The following is a 20,351-nucleotide window of genomic DNA, read 5'->3' as shown; positions in this document are numbered from 1 at the left end:
AGCTTAGAGTATGAAGAGGATGAAGCAAGGCAGAAAGAGCGGAAATGAGAAGGTGCAATGACACAATGGAGCACAATGCAGAATCCAGCCCTAGGACTCCAATAAAGGCTGCGTTTAATTCCAACTCACACCCTCCCACCCCTAATCAGAGAGGATCACGGGAGAGAGAGGACCCAAGGAACACTGGAACCTGAAGGACAGGAATCTGAGGCCAAGACTGATTGCTGGAAATTGTGGGAATCAGGAAAGGAGAAACTGAGGCAGAATGGGGGGATGGAGGGTGGTGGTGGGGGGCAGTGAGCTGGGTTAGGAAGGATTAGAAATCAGAACCTTAGGAAGGATCCAGAAAGGAACTGTCCTTAAGAAGGTGCATGCTGCGGCTGGGTACTGTGGCTCACACCTGTAATCCCAGCACCTTGGGAGGCCGAGGCGGGCAGATCACCTGAGGTCAGGAGTTCGAGACCAGCCTGGCCAACATGGCGAAACCCCATCTCTACTAAAAATACAAAAATTAGCCAGGAGTGGTGGTGTGCACCCGTAATCCCAGCTACTTGGGAGGCTGAGGCAGGGAGAATTGCTTGAACCTGGGAGGTGGGAGTTGCAGTGAGCTGAGATCGTGCCACTCCATTGCAGCCTGGGCAACAAGAATGAGATTCTGTTTCAAAAAAAAAAAAAAAAGAAGAAGGTGCATGCTGGGGATGAAGGAATGGGTTCTAAGACTCAGGGAGTGAGGGAAGGGGAGGGACAGGGGTTGGGGGTGCAGTGGGGTGCTAATGCAGCACCCAAACAGAAGAAGACTGGAGGAAAGCAGGGCCCTTCTCCTCCAACTCCAGCTGCTCCTCTGAGTCCCAGGCCACCTGCTCCTGTGTCTGCCGACCTACTGGCCTGTCTCTGAATCCTGCTGGAATGCCATTCCTCCTGATGTCTGCCCTGCCTCAGACCTTTCACTAACACCACCACCCCTACTGCCCAGGGCCCACCACCCCCACTGCCCCCGACCATAGCCTGCCCCTATCCCAGAAGCCCCTGCTTCCAGCCACATGCCCTAGGTGACCTAAAGGGGACCTGGACATGCAGGGGAAGAGGGTGCTCTTCTGGTTCCTCCTGCTTAGGTATCCCAGTCTCGCAATCATGAGGGTAAATGTTGGATATGACACAGATCCTATTTCTCAAGCTGTTTCACACTGTGGTTTACCTAACAGTGTTTTGTGGGGTCATCGATGGGGATTTGGTTCTCCCTGCAGACCAAGGACCTCAGCGCAGATTTCTTGAGCAGCCTAGAGAGGCTCTGGCCTCACCTGGCCACATCAAGTTCTGGGTCCTGCCTGCCCTGCTTGGCCCAAACACAGCAAGGGTGACAGGAGGGAAACGGGAAAATGGTGACTTTATAATATTGGAAAGGAAGGATTTCATGGCCCAGCGGAACACAACAGAGAACCCAGAAATAAATCCATGCATTTACAGCCAGCTCATTTTGCACCGAGGCACCAAAAACATACCATGGGAAACAGATGGTGTCTTCAATAAGTGGTGCTGAGAAAATGAGATATATCTATGTGTGAAGAATAAAACTAGACCCCTGTGCTTCACCACATATAAAAATCAAATCAAAATTAATTAAAAACTTATATGTAAGAAACTACAGGCTGGGCACTGTGGCTCACATCTATAATCCCAGCCCAGGCCGAGGCGGGAGGATTGCCCGAGCTCAGGCGTTCGAGACCAGCCTGGCCAACATGGCGAAACCCCGTCTCTACTAAAAATACAAAAATTAGCCAGGCGTGGTAGCGCACACCTGTAATCCCAGCTACTAGGGAGGGAGGCGGAAGAATTGCTTGAACCCAAGGGGTGGAGGTTGCAGTGAGCTGAGATTGCGCCACTGCACTCCAGCCTGGGTGACAGAGTGAGACTCCATCTCAAAAAAAAAAAAAAAAAAAACAAAAGAAAAGAAAAGAAACTACGAAAATATTAGTAGAAAACATTGGGGAAATGCTTTATAACACTTGTCTAGGCAAAGATTTCTTGAGTAAGACTTCAAAAACACAGACAACCAAAGCAAAAATTGATAAATAGAATTACATCCAGCTAAAAAGCTTCTGCACATAAAAAAAATTTGTTTAATGAAAATTAAAAATAAACAAAGTAGACCAGGCACGGTAGCTCATGCCTGTAATCCCAGCACTTTGGGAGGCCAAGGCGGGCAGATCACTTGAAGTCAGGAGTTCTAGACCAGCCTGGCCAACATAGTGAAACCCTGTCTCTACTAAAATACAAATAATTAGCTGGGGATGGTGGTGGGTGCCTGTAATCCCCAGCTACTAGGGAGGCTGAGGCAGGAGAACTGCTTGAACCCGGGAAGCGAAGGTTGCAGTGAGCCGAGATTGTGCCACTGCACTCCAACCTGGGCCACAGAGTGAGACTCCGTCTAAAATAAATAAAAAAAACAAAGTGAAGAGACAACCCACAGAATGGGAGAAAATTTTTGCAAACTATTCATCCATCAAAGGATTAATACCCAGAACATATAAGAACTCAAAAACAAAAATCCCAAATAATCCCATTAAAAAATGGACAACAGCCACGGCGGGCCGGGCCAGCAGGTCCATGCCTCGCCTGGGGCCCAGGCCCGCTGCCCCGAGCGCGGCGCCCAGCCCGGACCGCATGGACTCGGCCTCGCCCGGTGCCGCCCGCGGCTTGGACCCACAGGACTCTCCGTGCTCGCGCTTCTGGTCCAACTTGTGACCCTCACCAACTGCCCTGAGGGGCCCAGGCTGGCCCGGGGCGGGGTGTCATCCAGACCAAAGCTCTGTCATTGCGCTGCCCCGGCCGCCAGCCCCTCAAGAAGCTATAGACGAGACGTAGGTAGCCGTAGTCGGACTGACTACACTGGCCGGGGAGCAGTCCCCTCCGAGCCCCCGGCCGTCCCCCCTCATCGCCCTGCGCCCACCCCCAACGCCCCTGCCCCCGGCGGCGGCCTCGCGTGTGAGGGGGCTCCCTCCACCTCGGTGCCTCAGTTTCCCCAGCTGTAAGATAGGGACAGGGCGACCCAGTGGCGGAGAGGAGCCGGCTGTGGAGCCCTGCCCGCCCCCTGCCCTCTAGGTAGCCCGCCGTCTGATGAGGATTGTTATTCTAAGTGCAATACTTGGCCCTCCGGCTTCCCGCTGCTCCCACCGCGCTCACGCAATAACCTGCCCAGCCGCCGTCCACGCGCGTCCCGCGGTGACCTCCCGGAGCAGTGCCCCGGCTCACTCCAGCACCTGCGCCGAGGGGCGGGCCGTCCTGGCTGCGCAGGGTGCGTGGGTGAGGCTGCAAAGGCTGGAGTCCCGCCGCCTTGATTAATGTACTGACGAACCGAGGCAGCAGTGCCCCCATCACGACCCCCACGCCCCACTAACCCCCACGCCCCCACTCCGCGCAATAAACGACAGCATTGGCAAAAAAAAAAAAAAAAAAAAAAAAAGGCAAAAGATCTCAATGGCTATTTTCCAACAGAAGACATACAAGTGGCCAACAGGTATATGCAAACTTAACATCACTAATCATCACAGAAGTGCACATCAAAACCCAGTAAAATTTCATCTAACCTCAACTAAAATGGCGACTATCAAAAAGTCAGAAAACAACAAATGCTGACAAGGACGCAGAGAAACAGGAGCACTCAAACACTTGGTGGGAATGTTTTTTGTTTGTTTGTTTGTTTTGAGACAGAGTCTCTCTCTCTGTCGCCCAGGCTGGAGTAGTGCAATGGCGCGGATCTCGGCTCACTGCAACCTCCGCCTCCCGGGTTCCAGCATTCTCCTGCCTCAGCCTCCCGAGTAGCTGGGACTACAGGCGTTTGCCACCACGCCCAGCTGTTTTTTGTGTTTTTAGTAGAGATGGGGTTTCACCATTTTGGCCAGGATGTTTTTGATATCTTGACCTCGTTATTCTCCCGCCGCAGCCTCCCAAAGAGCTGGGATTACCAGTGTGAGCCACCACGCCTGGCCGGTGGGAATGTAAAATAGCTTATCCACTACGGAAAACTGCATGGAGGGTCCTCAATAAGCTAAAAATAGAACTACCGTATAATTCGGCAATCACACTGCTGGGTATAAGTCCACAAGAAAGAAACTCAGTATCTCAAAGACACATCTGCACTCCTATGTTTATTGCAGCACTATTCAAAACAGCCAAAATACAAAATCAACCTAAGTATCCATCAACAGATGAACGGACAAAGAAAATGTGGTACATATACACAAAAAGAAAGGATTTGTGAATATACTAAAAGCCATTGAATTGTATGCCTTAAATGGGGAAGTTGTATGCTACGTGAATTCTATTTCAATAAAGTTGTTTTTAAAAAACGTAAGGGGTCAGACACAATGGCTCATGCCTGTAATCACAGCACTTTGAGAGGCCTAGGCGGGTGGATTACGAGGTCAGGAGTTCAAGACCAGCCTGGCCAAGATGATGAAACCCCGTCTCTACTAAAAATGCAAAAATTAGCCAGCGTAGTGGCGGACGCCTGTAATTCCAGCTACTCGGGAGGCCGAGACAGAGAATTGCTTGAACCCAGGAGGCGAAGGTTTCAGTGAGCTGAGATCGTGCCACTACAATCCAGCCTGGGTGACAGAGCAAAACTCAAAAAAATAAATAAATAAAATAAGGGGCCGGGCACCATGGCTCATGCCTATAATCCCAGCAATTTGGGAAGCTGAAGTAGGTGGATCTTCTGAGGTCAGGAGTTCGAGACCAGCCTGAGCAACAGGGTGAAAGCCTGTCTCTACTAAAAAGACAAAAAATAAGGCAGGCATGGTGGTGCACACCTGTAATCCCAGCTACTCGTGAGGCTGAGGCAGGAGAAGCACTTGAACCTGGGAGGCGGAGGTTGCAGTGAGCTGAGATCACACCATTGCACTTCAGCCTGGGCAACAAGAACGATCACTTTGGGACTGTGATTTTTGAGATTTTAGATGTGAGGGATTTTGATCTTTCAGGATTTAACCTATTTTACAGTTGAGCAGACTGAGCCACAGAGAGGGGATGTGAACTGCCCAAGGTCTCACAGGTGGTAAGTGTTTGTAGCTGGAACCTGAACTAAGGAAGGAGACCACTACTACTCCGGCTGCCCTCCTCCCACCATCTTGCCTAGTTCACAAGACAGGAGGAAAGAGAGAAAGCAAAAATTTAGAAACAAAAGTAAGATAAGTAGCCAGACACCTTGGCACCACCACCTGCCACAGGAGTTAAAAATAATAATAATGATGATATCAACCCCTGACCTAAACTACTTGTGTTATCTGTAAATTCCAGACATTGTATGAAAAAGCATTGCAAAACTTTCTGTTCTGTTAGCTGATGCATGTAGCCCCCACTCACCTTCCCCATGCTTGCTCGATTTATCACGACACTTTCACGTGGACCCTTTAAAGTTGTAAGCCTTTAAAAAGGCCAAGAATTTCTTTTTCGGGGAGCTCGGGTCTTAAGACACAAATCTGCTGACGCTCCTGGCCAAATAAACCTTTTCCTTCTTTAATCCGGTGTCTGAGGAGATTTGTCTGTGGCTCGTCCTGCTACAGAACCAGGGTCTACCTTGGCAAGGGATTCCACACTGAGTCTCCTCCTGAGAAGCCTGCTCTCAAGGGTTTTGAGGAAATTCATGGTCAGTAAACTGTGTCTCAGGAAATTGTTCCTCTCATGCCATTAGTACCTCTAATGCATCAGTCAGCATAAACAAGATTATGATGCAGTCACAGGCAACCTCCATTCTCTCTCCCTTTGTTTTGCTTTGTTTCGTTTTATGGAGATAAGAATCTCGCTCTGTTGCCCAGGCAGGAGGGCAGTGGCGTGACCTTGGCTCACTACAACCTCCACCTCCTGGTTCAAGCAATTTTCCTGCCTCAGCCTCCTGAGTAGCTGGCATTACAGGCATGCCCCACCACACCTGGCTAATTTTTGTATTTTTAGTAGAGACGGGGTTTCACTGTGTTAGCCAGGCTGGTCTTGAACCCCTGGCCTGAAGTGATCCACCAGCCTTGGGCTCCCAAAGTGCTGGAATTACAGGCATGAGTCATCCTGCCTGGTGCACCCCCCATTCTCCATAGAGAAATCGACAAAGTCGATTTCTCTCCCACAGGACACATCCACAGCAGCCTTGGATTAGTCTGCATTGGAAACATCCAGAGTCCTGTGGCACAAAAAAAAGAGACATGCCTGGCCACTTACTGACTCTGAAAGTTTCTGCTAAAAAATGACAGGGGTTCAGGCCGGGCGTGGTGGCTCACGCCTGTAATCCCAGCACTTTGGGAGGCCGAGGCGGGCGGATCACAAGGTCAGGAGATCAAGATCATCCTGGCTAACACAGTGAAACCCCGTCTCTACTAAAAACACAAAAATTAGCCAGGCGTTGTGGCGGGCGCCTGTAGTCCCAGCTACTACTCAGGAGGCTGAGGCAGGAGAATGGTGAGAATCCAGGAGGCGGAGCTTGCAGTGAGCCAAGATTGCGCCACAGCTGGAAGTTTTTGTTTCCTTTTGCTTTCCTTCTTTTTCCTACCAAGATTCACGCTCTACCTTTCTTCCTTCTTTCAACAACCCATGGTTTCACTTTCTTTACTATAAGAAAATGCTGGCCGGGTGCAGTGGCTCACGCCTGTAATCCTAACACTTTGGGAGGCCGAGGTGAGTGGATCACTTGAGGTCAAGAGTTCAAGACCAGCCTGACCAACATGGTGGAACCCCATCTCTAGTTAAAAAAAAAAAAAAATACAAAATTAGCCAGGTGTGGTGGGGCATGCCTGTAATCCTAGCTACTTGGGAGGCTGAGGCAGGAGAATTGCTTGAAGCCAGGAGGCGGAGGTTGCAGTGAGCTGAAATCACGCCATTGCACTCCAGCCTGGGCAACAAGAGCGAAACTGCATCTCAAAAAAAAGGGGGGCCGGGTGTGGTGGCTCATGCTTGTAATCCCAACACTTTGGGAGGCCAATGCAGGCAGATCATGAGGTCAAGAGATGGAGACCATCCTGGCCAACATGGTGAAACCGTGTCTCTACTAAAAGTACAAAAATTAAGCTGGGCACAGTGGCTCAAGCCTGTAACCCCAGCAGTTTGGGAGGCCAAGGTGGGTGGATCACGAGGTCAGGAGATCGAGACCATGGTGAAACCCCATCTGTACTAAAAATACAAAAAATTAGCCAGGCGTGGTGGCTCATGCCTGTAATCCCAGCTACTCGGGAGGCTGAGGCAGGAGAGTCGCTTGAACCCAGGAGGCAGAGGTTGCGGTGAGCCGAGATAGCACCATTGCACTCCAACCTGGGCAACAAGAATGAAACTCTGTCTAAAAACAAAAAATAAAAGGCTCTGCATTCCATGACTTATCATGGAAAAGATAAAATGATCCAAATTAAATATGTATTTCTATGCTGACTTATAAATTGCTAAAATAGTTCATAACCAATGTTTCGTTTGTCAAATCCATGTTCCTGGGAAGACAATCAAAGCTTCAGGTGCATTTGGCTACCTCATGGGCAATTTGAACATTTCAATTGTCAATTGTCATTTTCAATGCATGTTTTCTGGTTGCTTTCCCATGCAAGAGGGCTGATATTATAACAGTAGATCTATGGTACGGTGTATTTTCACCAGATACTGAAAGCTTTTTATGGCTCACTGACTGGGGACAATCAATTCCTTCACAATCTAGAACCTGAAGATTGGATCTTCTGAGAACATCAGAGAAAGAACGTCCTTGCCATCCACACTACAGCAAAACTTCAGGACCTTGAACTTTGGGTTCATAATCTCACAAGAGGGAAGTTTTTCGCTGGAAGAAGATGGCATCCTTGATGTGAACAGCTTTTCCCAAGATCACAGATCAAGACTTCTGGTTTTTATTGTTTTTTTTTTGTTGTTTTTTTTTTTTTTTGAGACAGAGACTTTTTTTTTTTTTGATATGGAGTCTCGGTCTTCTCGCTCCAGCTGGAGTGGAATAGCGCAATCTTGGATCACTGCAACCTTCACCTCCCAAATTCAAGCAATTCTTGTACCTCAGTCTCCTGAGCCGCTGAGACTACAGGCACATGCCACCATGCCTGGTTAATTTTTGTGTGTGTGTGTGTGTGTGTGTGTGTGTATGTGTGTCTGTGTGTGTGTGACAGGGTTTTACTCTTGTTGCCCAGGCTGGCGTGCAGTGGTGCGATCTTGGCTCACTGCAATTTCTGCCTCCTAGGTTCAAGTGATTCTCCTGCCTCAGCCTCCTGAGTAGTTGGGTTTATAGGCGCCCAACACCATACCCAGGGAATTTTTTGTATTTTTAGTAGAGACAGGGTTTCATCATGTTGGCCAGGCTGGTCTCAAACTCCTGACCTCAGGTGATCCACCCGCCTCAGTGTCCCAAAGTGCTGGGATTACAGGCGTGAGCCCTGTGCCCATCCTCCGTCCCCCCCAACCCCTCTCTCGACTGAGAGAGAGAGACTGACTGGGGACAATCAACTCTAGACTGACAGAGAGAGAGAGAGAGGGAGGGAGAGAGAAAGAGACGGAGTCTGGCTCTCACCCAGGCTGGAGTGCAGTGGAGTGATCTTGGTTCACTGCAACCTCCACCTTCCGTGTTCAAGTGATTCCTGTGCCTCAGCCTCCCAAGTAGCTGGGATTGTAGGTCCGCACCACCACGCCCTGCTAATTTTTGTGTTTTTAGTAGAGACGGCTTCGCCATGTTGGCCAGGCTGGTTTTGAACTCCTGACCTCAGGTGATCCACCAGCCTCGGCCTTCCAAAGTGCTGGGATTACAGGCGTGAGCCACCTCGCACCCGGCCAAATGAAATAAAATGCAAAGGAAATTCATGACTACCCCTCCTCCAAGTCTTCTGTCCCCTTTGGGCGCCCAGGTGAGCGGGGGAGGGGCTGGGGGAATAATAACATCAAAAGAGCGCCTTTTCCTCCCTTATTCCGAGGAGACTTTCCTGGGCCTGACTCCCAGTCCTGTCCCCAGCACCCCGTGGCCTCTCGAGCCCCTTCAGTGACCAAGATGCAGAGATCAGGATGCCTTTGCGCCGCCCCAGGTGCCCACCCCTAGCTGGTTCCGCCTGGGCCCCGAGGGAAGGTGAGGTCGAGGGCCGGGCCGAGGCGTGGCAGCCAGGGTGTGTGTCCGCTGGGATTGCTGCCTCCGGCGGCCCGGCAGCACCGTCCCACCTCTGCCACCCTCCGATGGGGCTGCTACCTGTGCGCCTGCCAATCATGCTGCTCCTGCGGCTCCCGTAGCTGCTGCTGCTGCTGCTGCTTGGACCTGGCCCTGGGTCCGGCGAGGGTAAGTGAGAAAGGGGCTTTCCCGGAACTCAGGCGTTCCGGGATTCCTCCAGCCCTTCCTAGGGACCCAGCAGCCCTGCCTCCCATCCCTCTTCAAGTTCCTAGTTGCCCTAGAGCCCCCAGCTCGCTCTTCTAATGCTCACCCACACTCTGGGTCCCAGCCCTCTGCAGGGCCCCCCACTCACTCCTCCCAGGGACCCAGAACTAGCCCAGCCCTTCCCCGGGGCCACAGAGTCCTCTCCTGGCTCCCTCCCCTAACCGGCTGTGACCCTCTCCAGCAGCCTGGAAGCTTCCCGCTTGTCCTGATCTGGGGTCCGCGAACTTATCCTTCATTCCACCTGTCCCTGAGATGTGAGACACCAGAGGGTGGGAGGAGCAGGGGCAGAAAGGGCCCGGCTTGGGGGTGGGAGAAGAATATATTGTGCCCCTGTACAACAAACCCCTGTGACCAAAAAAAAAAATACAGATCATACTGTCCCTATCTCACTATCCATCATTTGGGGTCACTGTAGAGAGGTCTCCTGGGTGACTGCCCATTTCTGGGGTGCACAGATACATGTAGCCACAGAATACTATGCAGACACCGCCAGCACACAGATACGCAGGCACAGGACCAGCCCCAGACTCACCTGGCCCTCAGGTGTGCAGCTCACGGTGTGCAGCTCCCACAGGAAAAAATACTGATATACCGCTAGGGGGACACATGCACACACAGCTCAAGGATACCCGAGACAGCACTCAGGACAATTCAGATGTGCCGTGTACACACACACACACACACACACACACACACTGAGAGAGAGAGAGAAAGGCACAGACACACATATGTGCACATAGACCCTGGGGCTCACAGGATGCACAGACAACCCTGGCCCTCCCCGAGGAGGCTGCAGTGGGCAGACAGGGCAAACAGACCCCAGCGTGACCTGCCCCACCTATGTTGGCACAGAGGGAGTGTTTTGCTTCGTTATAAGCACAGTGCTCATGCCTGCCCCATGCCTAGAACCCTCCCTCTATAGGGCTGTTGCTAGGGCTCTGAGATACCAGAGTGGTCAGGGAGTGTGGCAGGGGAAACTTTGGGGACAGCTTCAGGGTACTGTGTTGGGACTGGGACATTGTCAGGGTGCTCAGAGTGGGCGTGTTCCCTGGGTCTTGGTGGATTTAGAGGTCGAGGGACCATTTCTGGAAGCTCACTGTGTGCCAGGGGAGCTTATATCAGAGATTTTTTTTTTTTTTTTTTTTTTTAAGACAGAGTCTCACTGTTGCCCAGGCTGGAGTGCAGTGGCACCATTTCAGCTGACTGCAACCTCCACCTCCCAGGTCCAAGAGATTCTCCTGCCTCAGCCTCCTGAGTAGCTGGGACTACAGGCGTGCACCACCACACCTGGCTAATTTTTGTATTTTTAGTAGAGACGGGGTTTCACCATGTTAGCAAGGCTGGTCTCGAACTCCTGACCTCAGGTGATCCACCTGCCTTGGCCTCTGAAAGTGCTGAGATTACAGGCATGAGCCACTGCGCTAGGCCAGAGATCTGCTCTGGAAGACCCCCTAGGCCGGAGGGCACTGCCACAAGCAGACAGTATGGCGAGGGTCCCTATGGCCACCTGGCAGGCAGGGTGGATTCTGGAGGGAGGTGGCCTGGGAGCAGGCTGAGGATGGGGTGAGGGCATTTGAGCAGCAGAGTGTCTGCGTGACCAGGCATAACTGGAGGGACAGTAAAAAACTCTTGTGTGAGAGGATGAGGGAGGGGTGAGAGGGGCTGACTACCCCCAGGACTTGGGGTGCGTTGAGACTCCTTAGCTTTATCCAGACTCTTGGGAGCCATGGAGGTTTGAGGCAGAGGCGTGGACTGCTGGGAGAGTGAGGACTCACCATCCAGAGAGGAAGGCGAAGCTTTCAACTCTAAATGCCGTTTTATTTTCGTGTGGTTTTTTTTGTTTTTTTGTTTTGAGATGGAGTTTCACTCTTGTTGCCCAGGCTGGAGTGCAATAGCACGATCTCAGCTCACTGCAACCTCTGCCTCCTGGGTTCAAGCGATTCTCCTGCTTCACCCTCCCAAGTAGCTGGAATTACAGGAATGCGCCACCATGCCTTGCTGATTTTGTATATTTATTAGAAACAAGCTCTCCCTCTCCCTCCCCCTCCCCACAGTCTCCCTCTCCCTCTCTTTCCACAGTCTCCCTCTGATGCCAAGCCGAAGCTGGACTGTACTGCTGCCATCTCGGCTCACTGCAACCTCCCTGCCTCATTCTCCTGCCTCAGGCTGCTGAGTGCCTGCGATTGCAGGCGCGCGCCGCCACGCCTGACTAGTTTTCGTATTCTTTTGGTGGAGACGGGGTTTCGCTGTGTTGGCCGGGCCGGTCTCCAGCTCCTAACCGCTAGTGATCCGCCAGCCTCGGCCTCCCGAGGTGCTGGGATTGCAGACGGAGTCTCGTTCACTCAGTGCTCAATGGTGCCCAGGCTGGAGTGTAGTGCCGTGATCTCGGCTCGCTACAACCTCCACCTCCCAACCGCCTGCCTTGGCCTCCCAAAGTGCCGAGATTGCAGCCTCTGCCCGGCCGCCACCCTGTCTGGGAAGTGAGGAGCGTCTCTGCCTGGCCGCCCATCATCTGGGATGTGAGGAGCCCCTCTGCCTGGCTGCCCAGTCTGGAAAGTGAGGAGCGTCTCTGCCCGGCCGCCATCCCATCTGGGAGGTGAGGAGCATCTCTGCCAGGCCGCCCATCGTCTGAGATGTGGGGAGTGCCTCTGCCCGGCCGCGACCCCGTCTGGGAGGTGAGGAGCGTCTCTGCCCGGCTGCCCCATCTGAGAAGTGAGGAGACCCTCTGCCTGGCGACCGCCCCGTCTGAGAAGTGAGGAGCCCCTCCGCCCGGCAGCCACCCCGTCCGGGAGGGAGGTGGGGGTCAGCCCCCTCCAGGCCAGCCGCCCCGTCCGAGAGGGAGGTGGGGGGGGTCAGCCCCCCGCCCGGCCAGCCGCCCCGTCCGGGAGAGAGGTGGGGGCAGCCTCCGCCCGGCCAGCCGCCCCGTCCGGGAGGGAGGTGGGGGGCAGCCCCCGCCCGGCCAGCCGCCCCATCTGGGAGGGAGGTGGGGGGCAGCCCCCCACCCAGCTGCCACCCTGTCCGGGAGGTGGGCACCTCTGCCCGGCCGCCCCATCTGGGAGGTGAGGAGCCCCTCTGCCCGGCCGCCACCCCATCTGGGAGGTGTACCCAACAGCTCATTGAGAATGGGCCATGATGACGATGGCGGTTTTGTCAAATAGAAAAGGGGGAAATGTGGGGAAAAGAGAGAGAGATCAGATTGTTACTGTGCGTGTGTAGAAAGAAGTAGACATAGGAGACTCCATTTTGTTCTGTACTAAGAAAAATTCTTCTGCCTTGGGATGCTGTTAATCTATAACCTTACCCCCAACCCCGTGCTCTCTGAAACATATGCTGTGTCCACTCAGGGTGAAAAGGATTAAGGGCGGTGCAAGATGTGCTTTGTTAAACAGATGCTTGAAGGCAGCGTGCTCGTTAACAGTCATCACCACTCCCTAATCTCAAGTACCCAGGGATACAAACGCTGCGGAATGCCGCAGGGCCCTCTGCCTAGGAAAACCAGAGACCCTTGTTCACGTTTATCTGCTGACCTTCCCTCCACTATTGTCCTAGGACCCTGCCAAATCCCCCTCTCCGATAAACACCCAAGAATGATCAATAAATACTAAAAAAAAAAAAAAAAAAATTTTTGTGCCCTGCTACTGGCCTCAAGTGATCGTCCCGCCTCGGCCTCCCACAGTGCTCGGATTTCAGGTGTGAGCCACTGCGCCCAGCCCCAGCTGTGAATTTGTTTATAAAAACCCAGAGCATTGAAAGTTTTAAGAGACGGCCCGGGTAAGTCTCCAGTGCATCTCCTGCACATGCTCCACACGTGCGTTACACTAATCATGCCACTATCTCACTTCTCCAACCCTTTGAGCTTGCACTTTTTCCCTCTGCCTACATCAGTGCTTCTCAAATGTGGTAAAGGATCATTTAAAAAAAATTTCCAATCTAGACCAGGCATGGTGATGCATACCTGTAGTCCCAGTTACTTAGAAGGCTGAGGTGGGAGGATTGCTTGAGTCCAGGAGTTCAAGACCAGCCTGGGCAACACAGCAAGATCCCATGTCTTAAAAAAAAAAATCCAATCTGCTGTGGACCCATACTTATGTAAAACACAATAAGGCCGGGCGCGGTGGCTCACGCCTGTAATCCCAGCACTTTGGGAGGTGGAGGCGGGTGGATCACGAGGTCAGGAGATGGAGACCATCCTGGCTAACATGGCAAAACCCCGTCTCTACTAAAAAAAAAAAAAAAAATACAAAAATTTAGCCAGGCGTGGTGTTGGGTGCCTGTAGTCCCAGCTCCTTGGGAGGCTGAGGCAGGAGAACGGTGTGAACCCGGGAGGCGGAGCTTGCAGTGAGCTGAGATCGTGCCACTGCACTCCAGCCTGGGCGACAGAGTGAGACTCTGTCTCAAAAACAAACAAACAAAAAGCAAGCAAACAAAAAACACAATAAACTTAAATGATCAGAAAACAACCACATGCTTAGATATCAGAGCAAAGGCCCAGTCTCTCAATGCACCCTCTTACTGATGGCACCTGTCTTGTTATGAACAGGTAACAGTGCATCCACGCTGGTCTAGACCAGCTCTCCCTTCTCCCTGCCTGGTGAACCCTCAGGGTCCAACTGTCACTACTGTCTTCCTGATGTTCCACCCCCGGTCACATCCTCAATACATCTGTGACTTTCTTTTTGAGATGGCGTCTCGCTTTGTTGCCCAGGCTGGAGAGCAGTGGTGTGATCTTGGCTCACTGCAACCTCCACCTCATGGGTTCAAGCGATTCTCCTGCCTCAGCCTCCCAAGCGGCTGGGACTACAGGCATGTGCCTCCATGCCCGGCTAATTTTTGTATTTTTAGTAGAGAGGGGGGTTCACTATGTTGGCCAGGCTGGTCTGAAACTCCCAACCTTGTGATCTGCCCACCCGGGCCTCCTAAAGTGCTGGGATTACAGGCGTGAGCCACTGCGACTGGCCTTTTAAAACACCCATTATAACTTATGTTACTATAATTTTCTGTTAAATGTCAAAAAGCAGCAGGCTCTTTGAGGTCAGGAACGTGTTCAATTCACCTCTTCATCTGAGCCTTGTGTCTGTCATGTGGTAGCAGCTCAGAAATATAATCAGCAAATGAATGGGCTCAACACACCTTTGTGGCAACAAGCAATCAACCAGAACAACTTTAAACAGACCTTTAGTGACTGAGGTGTGGTTTAGGACTTCAAGGTTGGATGGTCTAGGCGGGAAACAGAGTGGAGAGCTCAGTAGGCCGTCTGAGACTGCTGCTGGCGGTAGCCACCGCGGCGCATGTAGCCCTCGTTTTTGCGGTAGCCGTCCTTCTGGTCTGTAGGAGAGAGATGGGAAGGAAGGGGAGGGAATGCCAGGTGAGAGGCGGTGAGGGCACCAGGAGCTGGGCAAGGAGAGGAGCCGAAGTACTCACCTCGGAAGTAGCCCCCGTAGGTGCCCTGCTTGTGGTCAAACACCCGTTCGTTGTTCTCCACCAGGCTGCCCAGCTTCTCGGCCAGCTGCAGAGCCAGGTTCTGCTGGGCAGTGGGCTCAGTGCGGTGCATCACCACTGTCTGTGTTGGCTGGTCCAGGGAGGCCTGACAGGCGCCAAGGCAGAGGAGGGGACACGACACAGATCAGGCCCCTCTGCTCCAATCCCTCCATGGCTCCACCTGCCCGCTTCCCACCCCGGCCCCTACCATCAGCTCCTCATTAATGATCATTTTGCTGATGATGGAGTGCACAGTGGGCAGATCCAGCTCAAACATGTCTGACAGCGTCTCCATGCTGGGAAGAAAGAAGGCAGAGGGCAGGGGCAATCAGGACACTTGCCCACAAGGCTGGGGCCCTTCTGTGTCCCCAGGGCCCCGCCTACCTGATGGAGTCATAGACACTGCTGTAGGTGAAGAGGTAGGTCCTCAGTGACTCTTCCTGGATCTTCCTGTGGGAAGAGGGGACAGAAGACACAACAGGGCCTCAGGGAAGGGGACCAACCAGTCTCTTCTTCCCCGACCCATCATGGCCTCTCTGTCTGCTCACCTAACCAGCATGGTGCGGACTTTGTCAGCCTCGGGGAAAAGGTCCCACACTTTCCCATTCATCTTCTCATTGATGATAAAACTGTGACAGGTCTTCCAGTCACCCATCTTCATGGCCTTGGAGGCAGCGACCACATGTTCCCGCATGGACTCAGGGGGACCTGAAAGGGTGGGAATGAGGCAGGGCCTAGGGAACTTTTGGGACAAGTTCCATTAGCACTCTTTAAGGAGGAACAGAGGCTGGAGGAGCAAACCATACTAGAGACTCTCCCCGCCTCTCCACCAAACAGCCACGTAGTCGCCCAAGCCACTCCATCTGCACAAATGTTTGAACTCAATCAGTCCATAGATGCACTTCAGGGGACTGCCGAAACCCTCAAAAATGTTGACAAATTGTGCACATGTCCTCATGTACATTCTTCCTAGGAAAAAGGCCCACGGCTTTCATCAGATTCTCGTCAGCTTCCTTGACCTAAAAACACCTCTTCCAGCCAGGCGTGGTGGCTCACACCTCTAATAATCCCAGCACTTTGGGAGGCGGATCATCTGAGGTCAGGAGTTGGAGACCAGCCTGGCCAGCATGGCAAAACCTCGTCTCTACTAAAAATACAAAAATTAGCCAGGCATAGTGGCACACGCCTGTAATCCCAACTACGCGGGAGGCTGAGGCAGGAAAATTGCTTGAACCCGGGAGGCAGAATTTGCAGTGAGCTGAGATCTTGCCACTGCACTCCAGCCTGGGCTACAGAGCGAGACTCTGTCTCAAAAAACAAAACAAAACAAAACAAAACCACCTCTTCCAGCTCAACTGGAATGGAATTTACCAACCCTTCCTCACTCACATCACCTTCATGAATGGTGCCTTTCCCATGCATCAATTACACTGTTGCCAGCTTATTATTCTTCCAAGCAGCTCACTTCTTTTCCTTAAAAAACTTAGCCCCGGTCAAAATTATCTCTAAAATCACAAGTTTATATATTAATTATGAACTCAGGCCCCCAAATACAATCCTAAGACAAGCCAGGAAGGTAAGACATGGTACGCCATAGTAACTGGAATTCAGGGTAGACAAAGTGCAAAAGTTCTACGGCTAGAAATGGGTGGCAGACAGTGAAACACAAACACGCAGACTCCACAGCAAGAACGGCAAGCTCAATGCGAACGGGGATCAGGTCCAAATGGAACCATAGGAGCAGGGCTAAGTGTAAGAGTGTAAGGAGAGGCACACAGCCCTCCTGGATGAACCTCCATTTTAACCATATTAACACTTGCAAAAGGCAAGGTTGGTCTGGGCGCGGTGGCTCACACCTGTAATCCCAGCACTTTGGGAAGCCGAGGTGGGCGGGCCACCTGAGGTCAGGAATTCGAGACCAGCCTGGCCAACATGAAGAAACCCCATCTCTACTAAAAATACAAAAAATTAGCTGGACATGGTGGCGGGGGCCTGTAGTCTCAGCTACTCGAGAGGCTGAGGCAGCAGAATCACTTGAACCCAGGAGGTGGAGATTGCGGTGAACTGAGACTGCACCACTGCACTCCAGTCTGGGCAACAGTGAGGCTCCGTCTCGAAAAAAAAAAAAAAAAAAAAGAAAGAAAAAGGCAAGTTTAGGGGCTCAAAGAATATTTCTCTATAGGCCGAACAACAGTGCAGGGCTGATGGAAACTGGCTTTTGGAACCACTGTAGGGAGAAATTGAGAGGCAGGGACTGTGGAGAAGCAGACAGCCCTTTCCCATCGCTGCTACTTCAGCTCCAGCCAAGGCTAGCTCTGCAGGAAGGCAGGGCCAGGAGCGACAGATTGCCAATATTCTAAGACATGAAAATTCCGATTTTCATGGGAAATTTCCCCACAAAGTAAATCTCACTACATAAGCCAAACAAAATGTGCCTAAGGGAACTTGCCCTTTAGCCCAAACATACACATGACCAGGAGAGGACAAATCTGTAGGGGGATGTGGCTGTGGACACTGGGCTCAGCTCACTCGTCAAGCCCTCCTGTGGGCCAATGTCACAGGAAGGGCGCAGCTCAATTCCTTTCCAGTGAGTCACCACTCACTGCAACCCTGCAGGATCTGTCCTTCAAAAGGGGCCAAAGGAATCAACGTTAGCCTCTTGAACGATATGGCTCTACGATAGTTGGTTTGGCTGGAATATAATGTACATGAAGGGAAGAAAAGGGAAAGAAAGATCAGAGGTACACATGAGCTGCATTAAACTCGGGCAAGTCACTTAACTTCTCTGTGCCTCAGTTTCTCCACTGGGAAAAAGGGTATTACTAGTACCTACCGGCATAGGGTTATTACTAATGCAGATTAAATAATTATTTGTAAAACACTTAGCACAGTGCCAGGCAGAGGAGGTGTCATTAAATCAGATGAGTCGAGTGGTGGGAGAGTTACTCCCTTCACTTCTCTTAATCCTTATGTGTAATCAGGGAGCGAGGCAGCCTGCTGAACCCTGGAGCTCCACACTCACCCAGCAGGGGCTGTCGCTCGCCCACGCGCAGCTGGTGGTGGAACTGCTTGCTGATCATGCGTCGGCGGGCATCGCTCTCATGGGCGGCCATGTAGGGGATCTCCAGGAGCATGGCAGACACCAGGTAGACACACTCCAGCAGCTCCAGGTTGATGTGCAGGTGGAAGGGGACCTGACGGCGCCGCTCCACCTTCTCCTGCTCCTGGTTGCGCTCCTGCAGGCTGCGCAGCAGCAGGCCCTGGCCCAGAAGCTCCTTGGCTCGGCCACTCGACTGGATGTCCAGCAGGGCGTTGTGTGCGTCCTTGGTCAGGCCTTGGTGGAAGGCACAGATGCCCAGCTGCACCATGGTGCGGTTGTAAAGGATCTGGGGGCAAAGGGTCATAATGCACTCAGAGATGACAGCTGCAAGACAAGTCTTCATTTATTCCATAACTAAGCCGGGTAGCAGTGGCTCACACCTGTAATCCCAGCACTTTGGGAGGCTAAGGTGGGAGGATCACTTGAGCCCAGGGGTTCAAGATGGGCCTGAGCAACATGGAGATACCCCATCGCTAAAGATAAAAAACAAAAACAAAACTAAACAAATCTACTTCAAGTGCCTACTATGTGCTGAGCACTAGGCTGGGGAGGGAGAGCAAAACAGACAAGTCCCCAGTCTGCATGGAGCTTATGTCTAGGGGTGGGGTGTGGTGGGCAAGAGAGCTGCACTACGAGGATGGTGACTCATGCTGAGAAGAAAAATAAAGCAGAGGACGGAGCCAGGAAGGCAGTCTGCGCAGTGGTGGAGGCTCAAATGTTCATATAACTACAGAAGGCCTCATTGGGAAAGAATGTTTGAATAAAGACCTAAAGAGAGAGCAAGTCATGCAGGCATCTGGGGAAAGAATATCCTATAAAAAGGAAAAATAAACGCAGTGATCCTGTGGAAGAACCGGGCCAGGCATATTCAAGAAACAAGGGGCGTGACACAGCTAGGGCTGGGAAAAGATGCCACCACAAGCTGGGGGATGGGCGAGCACCAGCCCTGTATGAGTTTTTTGTTTTTTGTTTTTTTTTTTTTTTGGAGACGGAGTCTCACTCTGTCACCCAGGCTGGAGTGCAGCGGCGTGATCTTGGCTCATTGCAAGCTCCGCCTCCCGGGATCACGCCATTCTCCTGCCTCAGCCTCTCCGAGTAGCTGGGGCTACAGGCGCCCGCCACCACGCCCGGCTAATTTTTTGTATTTTTAGTAGAGACAGGGTTTCACCGTGTTAGCCAGGATGGTCTCGACCTCTTGACCTTGTGATCCACCCGCCTCGGCCTCCCGAAGTGCTGGGATTACAAGTGTGAGCCGCCGTGCCTGGCCTTGTTATGAGTTTTAAGACAAGAAACCATGGGAAGGTTTTGAGCAAACAGGTAATATGATCTGACATAACTGAACAGGGTTAATCTGTATTATGAACAGAACAAAGGGACTGAAGGGACACAAAGGCAGATGATGGTGGCTGAGAGCAGAGGGTACAAGCAGAAGTGACAGAAGTGTTCTCATCATGGACTGTGAACAGGAATGGCTGGGGAATCAGATACAGTATATGAGGGAAAAGTTCGAATCAAGAATGACTCCAAGGTTTCTGGTCTAAGCAACTGGGAAGAGGGACTTGGCACTAATTAAGACAGGGGAGACGGTAAGTGGTACAAATCTTGGGGGGAAAAGGCTAAGTGTAGTCATAACAACAAAAATGTGGAGATCAATACCAGTCATAAGCTTACATGCAAAAAGCCTTAAAAATGTTAGCGACAGAATCCAGCAATATATAATATAAAAGAGACAATATACATGACCAAACTGGATATACTTCAGGAATAAAAGGTTGGTATAAAAATGTAATGAACTCGGCTGGGCGTGGTGGCTCATGCCTGTAATCCCAGCACTTTGGGAGGCCGAGGTGGGTGGATCGTGGGGTCAGGAGTTCAAGAGCAGCCTGCCCAACATGGTGAAACCCCGTCTCTACTAAAAATACAAAAGTTAGCCGGGTAGTGGTGATGTGCACCTGTAATCCCAGCTACTCGAGAGGCTGAGGCAGGAGAATTGCTTGAGCCTGGGAGGCAGAGATTGCAGTGAGCCGAGATCGCGCCACTGCACTCCAGCTTGGGTGACAGAGTGACACCCTTTTTCAAAAAACAAAAAACACACAATAATGAACTCATAGTTACTCATTATATGAATAGAATGAAGGAGAAGTAACCGGGTATTTCTTTTCTTTTTGAGACAGTCTTGCTCTGTTGCCCAGGCTAGAGTGCAGTGGCGTGATCGTGGCTCCTGCAGCCTCGACCTCCTGAGCTCAAGCAATCCTCCTACCTCAGCCTCCTGAGTAGGTGGGACTACAGGCGTGCACCACTATGCCTGACTCGTTTCTGTATTTTTTGTAGAGACAGGGTTTTGCTATGTTGCACAGCAATGAAGATAGTATAAGGACAGACAAAAAGGTAAAT

At 51.8% G+C, this 20,351-nt stretch overlaps 1 protein-coding gene across 9 annotated transcripts in view; it reads right to left on the bottom strand.

The window, feature by feature from the left end:
- The window catches only part of LOC117977830 (eukaryotic translation initiation factor 3 subunit C-like), a 42,265-nt gene that overhangs the window by 3,509 nt on the left and 18,405 nt on the right, over positions 1 to 20,351 (bottom strand). For 4 of the 9 annotated variants that reach the window (XR_010110240.1, XR_010110241.1, XR_010110237.1 and 1 more), the window contains exons 15-20: positions 17,880 to 18,243; positions 15,406 to 15,565; positions 15,242 to 15,307; positions 15,066 to 15,153; positions 14,801 to 14,963; positions 14,553 to 14,704 (exon numbers count right to left, since the gene is read on the bottom strand). Coding sequence is in view for 3 of the 9 variants with exons in the window: in XM_055099659.2 (XP_054955634.2) it covers positions 14,622 to 14,704; positions 14,801 to 14,963; positions 15,066 to 15,153; positions 15,242 to 15,307; positions 15,406 to 15,565; positions 17,880 to 18,243 (924 nt within the window). In the remaining 6 variants the exon portion in view is untranslated. Of the gene's footprint in view, positions 1 to 2,094; positions 2,426 to 4,132; positions 12,085 to 14,538; positions 14,705 to 14,800; positions 14,964 to 15,065; positions 15,154 to 15,241; positions 15,308 to 15,405; positions 15,566 to 17,879; positions 18,244 to 20,351 lie in introns of those variants that run through there. The other 5 variants (XM_055099659.2, XM_055099660.2, XM_055099661.2 and 2 more) reach the window with 3 other exon arrangements.

Source organism: Pan paniscus, chromosome 18 (genome assembly GCF_029289425.2).
Source record: "Pan paniscus chromosome 18, NHGRI_mPanPan1-v2.0_pri, whole genome shotgun sequence".
In the NCBI taxonomy this organism is placed as follows: Eukaryota; Metazoa; Chordata; class Mammalia; order Primates; family Hominidae; genus Pan; species Pan paniscus.
Note: the sequence above shows the minus strand (reverse complement) of the source record. Positions and strands in the feature narration are given on the sequence as shown.